This window comes from Trichomycterus rosablanca, chromosome 17 (genome assembly GCF_030014385.1).
Source record: "Trichomycterus rosablanca isolate fTriRos1 chromosome 17, fTriRos1.hap1, whole genome shotgun sequence".
NCBI classification, from domain to species: Eukaryota; Metazoa; Chordata; class Actinopteri; order Siluriformes; family Trichomycteridae; genus Trichomycterus; species Trichomycterus rosablanca.
The window spans coordinates 2,101,149-2,112,204 of record NC_086004.1 but is presented as its reverse complement, the minus strand read 5'-3'; the positions used below and the strand labels follow the sequence as shown (position 1 = coordinate 2,112,204).

The following is an 11,056-nucleotide window of genomic DNA, read 5'->3' as shown; positions in this document are numbered from 1 at the left end:
GAGTTCCGTCTGGATCCGATTACCCAGCGTGAGTCGGAGTCCCGCGGTCTTCACCCGCCCCTCAGCGCGACCCAGCTCGTGTTCACAGGATCAGATGTGACAGGGCTGAAAAAAGCCGAGCTGAAATAAACCGCCGTGACGTTTTTTACGTGTCGCCGACGCCCCCCTGCGGTTTCCGTCCGTCTCCGTCCAATCTGGCCGAGTCGCCGATCTTCCCGACTGTCCAGACGGTGTGCAGGTTCTGCGGGCGTGGCGCGTGGAGGATGAGCGATGTTCCCCCGCTGGAGTATGAGCCGCTCTCCCCTGCGCTTCCCAGCAGGCCCCCGCTGGCCGCCGACGCCGAGCAGAGGACGGCGCTAGCGTTCGTCGGGCTGCTCATGCTCTTCCTGCTCTTCCTGCTGGTGCGCTGCTTCCGGATCCTGCTGGATCCCTACAGCCGCATGCCGGCCTCATCCTGGACCGACCACAAAGAGGGCCTGGAGAGGGGCCAGTTTGACTACGCGCTGGTGTGACGCCGTGCCCAGCGGCCGTGGGCGAGCCGGGAGCCCTTACCCTGGCCCCCTCTGTGGTCGGCTCTTGATGGCTGCTCCCCAAACGTTGTCATGTAGGGACTTCTCAGGTCTCCAAGGTCCCCGCAGAGCATGACATCAAAAATACTGGTTTTCCTCATCGTACAAAATTACATTCATAGATAAATCAGTTTATTTATTAGGATTTTATCAGCAACTGGTCCAAAGGTCCAAGAGTCCAGTACTAGAAACAAAAACTAAATTCTAAACTATTCTAAACTAAAGTCTAGGTCTAAATTCTATTATTGGCTTTGATCTTACTGCACATGATCTGGAATTAATACTTAACGTTTTTTTTATGGTGCAAAAGTTCCATGTTTTGTCTGGATCATATTCGGAAAACAAACTTCTGCTCCTTTTTATTTATAAGTTTATTTGCATAAAATGTGGATTGTGTTAATTATTAGTTAAAGTTCATTATTTGGCCACCACCAGCCGTTACCACAGTTCCTCTCTTCTCCTCTCCGCTCTGCTCTGGTTCTGGTCTCGTTTTGGTTCTGCGTGCATTTAATATCCATCTTGATTTTGGTGTCGAACAAAGACCAAAAATTGTTAATTGGGTTCATTGTCATTTTTTAATATATTTTTTAAAATTTTATTTAATATTTTTAATGTTTATTTTTTTAATGTTTTATATATTTTAAGGTTTTTATTTATTTATTTTTTTATATTTATTATTTATTTTTTTATTTTATTTTTTTATTTGTATATTGTTTTTTTATTTTTATTTTATTTATTTATTTATTATTTACCAGATAGAAGTAATTACAAATTACTACATTTAAAAACGATTAATAAAATTTTTTTTCAGTATTACCCATTAATGAAATTATTAATAAAACATGGTTACGGTCCAATCTGGAATTAATACTTACAGCTTTATGCAAACGTTTTGACCAGGGGTTTAAATTCCATGTTTTGTCTGGATCATCTTCAAAAAACGTTCTATTATTAATTACAAATATTTAAAAATGAAAAATATTTATTAAAAAACATCAGTTTTATTCACCCAAGTTTACAAAACGTCCTTCTAGAATCCCTCATATTTAGGTACTTTTGGATACGACTGACGATCTTTCAGCAGGAATTCTCAACCTTGCGTCTACGCTATATGGTCAAAAGTATTTGGACACCTGATTATGAGCTTGTCGGACATCCCGTTTAAAAAACGTCTTTATAGAGCTTTGCTTTGTGCACAGGGGCACAGTCATGCTGGGACAGTAAAGGACCTTCCCTAAACTGTTGATACAAAGTTAGAAGTGTTTAATTTCCTTTATATAACTGATTTAACACACTTGTTAGCAACTGCTGTAGCTGAAACACATGAATGCATTAATTAGAAGCGGTGTCCTAATACTTTTGTCCATCCAGTGTACAAAACTGTGTTTGTGCATCATTCAGGACCAGATTTTGAAACACAACACTAAGAGCCGGTGTGTTACACCCCGTCCACCCACGGTGAACCGCTTCCCTCAGTGTTTACAGGCGCCGATCCCCTTTAAGGTTGTAGAAACGCGGTACCGCTGCAGGCTTCTGCCTCGTGTCGTGTATCTCGGCGTGTGTGTGTGTGTGTGTGATTTAAAGCCATATGTGTGTATATATCTGCCTCGGACGCTTCTCTATTCTAGCTCTAGCTGACGTGTAGCTCTGTGCTGTACCGTGAGTTTTTTTGTGAGGTTTAGATTTATGGAAAGTGCTTTATTTTTCTATTCAGACTCAGATTGCGAGTCTCTTTTGCTAATACTGTAATTGTACGAGTTGTGTTGTAGATTTGTAGCTCACTGTCCTTTCAGCGGATCCAGTTTGTGAAGAAACGGTAGATGATGTCCCAGCATGGTGGGGTGGAGTGGGGGGGAACATTGCGGGGGTAAATGTTGCTTTGTGTGTTTTGTACTGTAAGCAGATCGGATATTTTGGATATTTTGCTAAGCTGTTAAATAAAACTTAATAAACTTCCAATAAACTGGAATTATTGACCTGATGCCTCCAAAAGTGACCGATTTCATCCAACCAGTGACTGTAATTATGAATGAACAACATCAGCAACTCCAGATGTGTATCACATTCATTAGGGTGAGCATACGTGCTGTTACTGCTGCAGAGGGAGTTTTTGCATTTTACACCACAAAGTACACTCTGTACTACACTCACACACATACTGTACTACACACACACACACTGTATTATACATAACACACTGTACAAAACACAACACACTGTACTACACACTGACAAACATACACACATACACACTGTACTACACACTCACACACACTGTACTACACACTCACACACACTGTACTACACTCACACAAACTCTATAACACTCACACAAATACTGTACTAGACACTCACAAACATACACACACACTGTACTACACACACTGTATTATACATAACACACTGTACAAAACACAACACACTGTACTACACACTAACAAACATCCACACACTGTACTACACACTCACATACACACTCTGTACGACACACACACTGTACTACACACATACACACACTACTTACACTATACTTAATACAATACACACTATTAACACTGTACTATACACGATACACACTGTACTACACCCAACACAAACTCACAAACATACACTGCACTACACACTCACAAACACACACACTGTACTACACACAACACAAACTCACAAACATACACTGCACTACACACTCACAAACACTGTACTACAGACTAACAAACATACACACTACTACTCATATACACACACACTGTACTACACACAATACTTACACTATACTTAATACAATACACACTATTAACACTGTATTACACACTACACAAACATACACTGTACTACACACTCACAAACACACACACACACACACTACTACACACTCACAAACACACACACACACACACACACTACTACACACTAACACATACACACTACTACTCATATACATACATACACTGTACTACACACAATACTGTATTACACACTACACAAACTAACAAACACACACTGTACTACACACAGCACAAACTCACAAACACACTACTACACACTCACAAACACACACACACACTACTACACACTAACACACATACACACTACTACTCATATACATACATACACTGTACTACACAATACTTACACTATACTTAATACAATACACACTATTAACACTGTAGTACACACAACACAAACACACTGACTACACACCAAACTCACCAACATACACTGACTACACACAACACACTGTACTACACACTCACAAACATACACTGTACTACACACACCGTAATAAGATAATTGAATAGGCAGGTATTAAGAGATTTGTATTTGTTTAAATGTTGATTTCTAAATTATGAGTAGATAAAAATGAGCACTGAACACTTATATTATATTATTAATTTTTTTATTAATTTTTTAAATTAAAAAATTAAAAAAATTAATTATATTATGTTTAGTCATAATAATAATTATTATTATGATAGTTCCCCTTTTTGCTGCCGTGTGATTGAACCCTGATCAGGATGATGTTTACTTTAGATGAATGAATGAACACACACACACACTCACACACACACACACACACACACACGAGTCTTAAAAACATCCCAGGTTCATTTATTGCCATTTGTTGCATTTTACAAAACGATGTGAAACACTGCGTGCTACAAACAGATCAAAAACATGTTCTACCATTACACCGGCTCGTTTTCGGACTTCTACGGCTCACAGATTTCCGAGGAGGCCCCGTGTGAGACGGCGGGAGCGCCGGGGCCCCCGAGCACCAGGGGTCGTTTTCTTCGGTTCCGAAGGGCGTCAACCACTTCAGAGATACAGCGTGATGACGAGAGAGACGTTTCAAGTTTGCTAATGACATGATGCTGAGATACAGTACACACACGCGCGCGGGCACATTCGTTCTGGTACATGTAGTGGCAAATCAACTCCTGACTGACAACAACACAAAACAGGCATAAATATTAGCGCAGGCTGGTAACCTCGGTGTTTAGGAAGCTCTCGTGTGGATTTAGCACCGGATCACGTCCACGATGCGCCCACTTCACATCAACGCCAGGCTAGGCTGGCATTATTTCAGTGGGTACCACGTACAGGACTGTAAACAGTGATGCCGATCACTCAGTGTCTGGTGGCAGCAGAAAAACAAAGTAAACAGCATTTAACCTGGCGCGTTCGGTTCGGCGGCTTTGATGCTTTAAAAAAAAAAAATCGACATTTCATTTTAAAATATACAATTACATTTAGTCGAAAAGCGTTTCGAAGTTTGATAATGTCAATTTTCAGCACTGAGACGGTACAAAAAGACGAGACGAACACAAAACAAAACCAAAAACATCAGATTTTTTAAAAAAAGGTCACGATTGCAATCCGTGAATTATTATTAGCACTTCTGGAGTCGCGTAGCACCTTGTAAAACCTTGAGAGGAAATCATACGAATGGGAGTTGATCGTGTGGACGACAGGATCGGATTTCTCAAGTTTATAGGGTGTGGCTGCTGGAAAAATATGCCAGTGGCTGTGTTCAAAATTGCCTACTACATACTGCTTTTAGTATATACTACACACTACTGTACATACTGCATACCACACTCAGTATATACTACACACTACATACTGCATACCACACTCAGTATATACTACACACTACATACTGCATACCACACTCAGTATATACTGCACACTACATACTGCATACTACATGCTGCATTCAGTATATACTGTATACTACATACTACATGCTGCATTCAGTATATACTGCATACTACATACTACATGCTGCACTCAGTATATACGGCATACAACATACTAGACTCAGTATATACTGCATACTACATACTTCATTCAGTATATACAGTGTACTGCACTCAGTATATACTGCATACTGCATTCAGTACATACTGCATACTACATACTGCATTTAGTATATACTGCATTCAGGTCATTTACATTTTCGGCATTTAGCAGACGCTCTTATTCAGAGCGACTTGCATAAGTGCTTCCATAGTACATACTGCATACTACATGCTGCATTCAGTATATACTGCACACTACATACTAAATTCTACTAAATTCAGTATGTACTACATACTGCACTCAGTATATACTGCATTCTACATACTGATCCCTGTAGTAGTATGCAGTACAGCATCGAGTATGCAACAAAAGCAAACCATACCGCAGGGACCACAATTGTATAAAGGTTCCGGGACGCAGTACCCCCAGAAAGAACATTTTGGTCGCATACTGTGTACTGCATACTGATTTGGGACCACATCAGTATGTGAGTAGTATGTAGTGGACCTTTTTAAACACAGCCAGTGTACCACTTGAGTACCAAACCCGCCACAAAAGTCCCCCCCCCAGGCTTCCTCACATTACGCATTACTGCTCGTACTAAAAACTGTCAGTGGTGGACACTGAGGCCCCATGGATGAGCTGTGTAAACTGCAGAGTAGATCAAGTATCCCAGACTGGGTAGAGAAAAGCGGTTTGGCAGCAACCGCACCGTCGTAGCACCGTTCAAATGAAATGTGAAGCAGGGTGGAGGTATTGGGAGCATCGGCACAATATACACTACACACTTCTAAGAGAAGACTCTTTCCTTTTTGACTTAATGGGGCACAAATCCCCATACACAGACAGACTTTAAAGAAGATTTTTAAATAGGACTTTTAATCTTTAATCTTTTATATCCTCATATCCTCCCGTGTGCTGTTTTCGACTCCATAACGCAGCCCTGGCGACGATCCCTGATCTGATCAACTCCCATTTTGACCTGAAACGCTGTGATGGTTTTATTTTTTGCAGTCCTTCGTGACGTTTTTTCTCTCTTATAAAACAGTACAATCGGTTATGAATAACACAATACTGAGCGGAATCTCCTTAAATACTTTGACCCCAGTGTTTACTGAGATTATAAAAAGGTCAGTGGTTGTTCTGGGCTGTAAGACGTACGTATACATTTCTGAATATTATATCAAACGCGTTTCGTTTTATGTGCATCTTTGGCTGATATAGTTGCTACGATAAAGTCTAAAAAACAAACAAAACAAGTAAAAAACAGATGCTCGTAGATAATAAAGGAAAGATTTGGTTACTAGCTTCAGTCCTCTTTGGTCGTCGAGTCCTTCTATAAAACAGTATTTGGTTTCTGATTGTCGCTCGGGCACGTGGGTCGTTCTTTGGCGTGACGGTGGACAGAACGATGAAGACAGTTCTTCAGCATTACAAAGGCCCCTGTGGCGCCGGGGCCTGGGTCGGGGGCCCGGCGGGTGCTCAGTGCAGGTGGATGTTCAGCCTGATACGCAGGGCGTCGCCGATCTCTCCCAGCAGGTAGTCGGCGTCGTGCTGGTCCTCCAGCTGGCGCAGTTGGCGCGGGCCGTACAGGGGCAGAGAGGCGATATCCAGGCGGTACGTGCCGGCCGGCGGGGGTCTGCGGCCCAGGCGCAGGACGCTCTTGCCGTCGCGCCGCTCCAGCAGGCGGAAGTGATCGCCCTGGTTGCCGTGGGTGATGACGTAGCGGACGTGGTGCTCCAGCGGCTCCAGCGCCGGCAGCAGCTCCAGCAGCGGCTCTTTGTTCTGCAGCGACGCCAGAGACAGGTTCATGGGGATGGACGTCTGAGTGTCCACGCTGGCCATGCTCACCTGGAGAACCACAGAGAGGATTTATTATTTATTCCTGTTTCAGTTCACACAATTAAACACAGAAAACACACCATCACTAACACAGACATGTCACATCTGTAACACCCAGGTGTCAGCTCCGTAACACAACTGTCACATCTGTAGGATAGACATGTCACATTTGTAACACAGAAATGTCAAATCTATAACAGACGTCATATTTGAAACATCACATCTATTACACAGACATGTCACATCTGTAACAGACATGTCACATCTGTAACAGACATGTCACATCTGTAACACAGAAATGTCACATCTGTAACACAGAAATGTCTCATCTTTAATATAGATGTCACATCTGTATCATATCTGTAACATAGACATGTCACATCTGTAATATAAACATGTCACATTTGTAACACAGAAATGTCACATCAGTAATACAGATGTCATTTCTGTAATATAGACATGTCACATCTGTAACAGACATGTCACATCTATTACATAGACATGTCACATCTATAACAGACATATCACATCTGTAACAGACATGTCACATCTGTAACAGACATGTCACATCTGTAACATAGACATGTCACATCTATTACATTGACATGTCACATCTATTACATAGACATGTCACATCTATAACAGACATGTCACATCTGTAATATAGACATGTCACATCTGTAACAGACATGTCACATCTGTAACATAGACATGTCACATCTATTACATAGACATGTCACATCTATTACATAGACATGTCACATCTGTAATATAGACATGTCACATCTGTAACAGACATGTCACATCTGTAACATAGACATGTCACATCTATTACATAGACATGTCACATCTATAACAGACATATCACATCTGTAACACAGACGTCACATCTATTGCATAGACATGTATCATATCTGTATTATATCTGCAACATAAAAAGTCACATCTGCAACACAGTCACTATCTGAACATCTAAATTGTCCCTATTCACGTCAAAAAGACTTTAAATGTCACAGCAACTAAACTGGAATCTTAAAGCTGCACGTGAAACTAAACGTCTTTATCACTTCATCAGCGTCATTAGAAAAAACAACTTTGAGCTGATTTACAGTCGCTGTTACAGCTGTAACCAAACCAAAACAAACAGACGAATGAGATCTAATGACTGGTGATGGGATTATAACGAGTGTAATTACAGTCACATGACTAATGATGGGATTATAACGAGTGTAATTACAGTCACATGGTTTTCCAGCCTAAACACCTCACACTTCACCCTCTGGTAAAGAGAAAATAATCATTACTGTGATTATTATATGGCGTATAACGAGACGCTGATGAGCGTCGTTACTCTCACACGTTATTAATCCTAACTCACCTTTAGCTCGTTATCCGCGGCATTACGTCTGTGGCGACCGTTCTTGCCGGCACCGCCGTTGATCTTACACTCGTAACAGGTTTCGGGTGATAGAGCGCTCTCGTCGTCTTCCTCAGAGCCGAACTGACCCTGGAAGCCCACGCCTGTGATACAGTGTCTACAGAAAAATAAACCCACACGTTACACGTTAAACGCTGATACAGGTAAGTTCATCAAACACAGATACAGAAGCTACAGGAAACAGCGGTCAGCGTTTCTCCTTCTGCTACATTTATATGAACTTTATTTATTTAAACACAGCAAACACGGCATCACTAACACAGAAATGTCACAGATGTAACACCCAGGTGTCAGCTCCATAACACAAGTGTCACATCTGTACGACAGCCGTGTCACAGCTGTAACATTGACATGTCACATCTGTAACATACAAATGTCACATCTGTAACACAGAAATGTCACGTCTGTAACACAGACATGTCACATCTGTAACATAAAAATTTCAAGTCCGTAACATTGACATGTCACATCTGTAACATACAAATGTCACATCTGTAACACAGACATGTCACATCTGTAACATAGAAATGTCACATCTGTAACACAGACATGTCACATCTGTAACACAGACGTGTCACATCTGTAACATACAAATGTCACGTCTGTAGAATAACCGTGTCACAGCTGTAACATACAAATCTCAAGTCCGTAACATTGACATGTCACATCTGTAACATACAAATGTCAGGTCTGTAACATAGGAATGTCACATCTGCAACAGACATGTCACATCTGTTACAAAGATGTCATTTCTGTGTGGAGTTTGCATGTTTTCCCCGTGTCTGTGTGGGTTTCCTTCGGGAGCTCCGGTTTCCTCCCACAGTCCAAAGACATGCAGTCAGTTTACGTGTGTGCCCTGTGATGGACTGGTGACCTGTCCGGAGTGTTTCCTGCCTTTCGCCCTGTGAATCGGACCAACCGTGACCCTGACCAGGATGAATGAATGAATGTTTTCGACTCCTACCCCTGTCCCGCTCTGAAGAAGCCACCAGGACATCCACACAGGTAGCCGCCGTCTGTGTTGGAGCAGCCGTAGTTGCACGGGTTGCTGGACGTGGTGCATTCGTTAACGTCTTGGCATCCGCCGCTGCCCTGCTGGAAGTCGAAGCCTGACGGGCACATGCACTTGAAGCTGCCTAACGTGTTGTAGCACGAGGCTGATCCACACGCCTGACTGCCAGCACACTCGTTCTCATCTGAAAACAGAAAACAAGAGGAGGAGCGTTCACTTACAGAAGTAAAATAATACAAATCTCAGCTCTGCTACCGGTCGGCTGGGCGGACAAAATTGGCCACCAGTCTGCTGGGTGGGAAAATACGGGACAAAAAATCAGGACAGGGTCTTCGACGCTGTGTAAGGACCCTGGTTAGTACCTGCAGGCACCTGTACTTATGTGTGGGAAAGGTGGAGATCAGTGTGTGACTCTCCATGCGTGAGACCGACCTCACACTCGAATCTACCAAGGTACAGGTGAATAAGACACACTCAAACCTCTCCATCGCAGAACAGCATAGACATGATGCCAGGCTGTATCATGTTAATGCTCATGGTTTTGTGTCTGACAAGCTCATCGTGAGATGTCCACATACTTTTGGCCGTGTGGTGTGTGTAGCATTTTAAAGTCCAGTTGCTGCAGAGGTCGGTTACATCATTCGGCCAGAAAGAATTCCGTACATGGGCGCTCGGGTGGCACAGCAATCTATCACTCCCCATCTATCTAGCCCACTACCTCTGAGATCCGGGTTCAAATCTTAGCAGTGAGATGGATCGGCGCCCCGTCCAGGGTGTTCCTGCCCTGCGCCCAGTGTTTCCTGGTGGAACCGGGCCTGCTGTGACCCTGACCAGTATAAGGAGGTTGATGAAAATGGAATGAGCTCTGATATCTAGTGTGACGTCTCGCTTCCTAATTATCGTTACTCCATTCACTATCCCGTTATGGGCAGTTTAGCCTAATCGAAAGGTCGCTGGTTCAAGCCCCACCACTGACAAGTTGGGCCCTAAAGCAAGGCACTTAACCCTCAATTGCTTAGACAATATTCTGTCACAGTACTGTAAGTCGCTTTGGATAGAAAGGAGACCCACGTCGGGTCACTCACCCACGCACTGGTTCCACTGGTAATGTTGGATGTAACCCTGCGGGCAGCCGCACCGGAAACCTCCCAGCATGTTCTGGCATCCGTGCTGGCACCGGTGGTTCCCGCTGCACTCGTCCACATCTGCAAAAAAATAAAAAATACCCGGTGAGCTCTCTACGCAGACGCATTTCAGGTCATCCTACACTTCCGAGATGAGGGCGTGTCTAAATTCTTAGATACATTAAAGTGCTCCTACTGAGGCGCCTTAATTCTGAGTGATGATCTGACTGAATGACGAGGGAGCGTCCGACGCCTCCTCAGCACTGAA

At 42.9% G+C, this 11,056-nt stretch overlaps 2 protein-coding genes across 2 annotated transcripts in view; one reads left to right on the top strand and one right to left on the bottom strand.

Annotated features, from left to right (window-relative positions):
* Positions 1–263: 263 nt before the first annotated feature.
* Positions 264–523, top strand: LOC134331741 (cortexin-1). Its single transcript, XM_063013251.1, has one exon. The coding sequence runs from the start codon at positions 264–266 to the stop codon at positions 510–512; it is 249 nt and encodes an 82-aa protein (XP_062869321.1). The 3' UTR covers positions 513–523.
* A 3,634-nt stretch (positions 524–4,157) lies between these two features.
* The window catches only part of fbn2b (fibrillin 2b), an 87,460-nt gene continuing 80,561 nt past the window's right edge, over positions 4,158–11,056 (bottom strand). The window contains exons 61-64 of the mRNA XM_063012479.1: positions 10,750–10,869; positions 9,617–9,848; positions 8,593–8,749; positions 4,158–7,223 (exon numbers count right to left, since the gene is read on the bottom strand). Of these exons, the coding sequence (XP_062868549.1) occupies positions 6,855–7,223; positions 8,593–8,749; positions 9,617–9,848; positions 10,750–10,869 (878 nt within the window). The 3' untranslated portion in view covers positions 4,158–6,854. The remainder of the gene's footprint in view (positions 7,224–8,592; positions 8,750–9,616; positions 9,849–10,749; positions 10,870–11,056) is intronic.

What these genes read in the sequence shown, in the direction of transcription:
- LOC134331741 (XM_063013251.1), top strand. Translation starts at nt 264, where the DNA reads ATGAGCGATGTTCCCCCGCTGGAGTATGAGCCGCTCTCCCCTGCGCTT.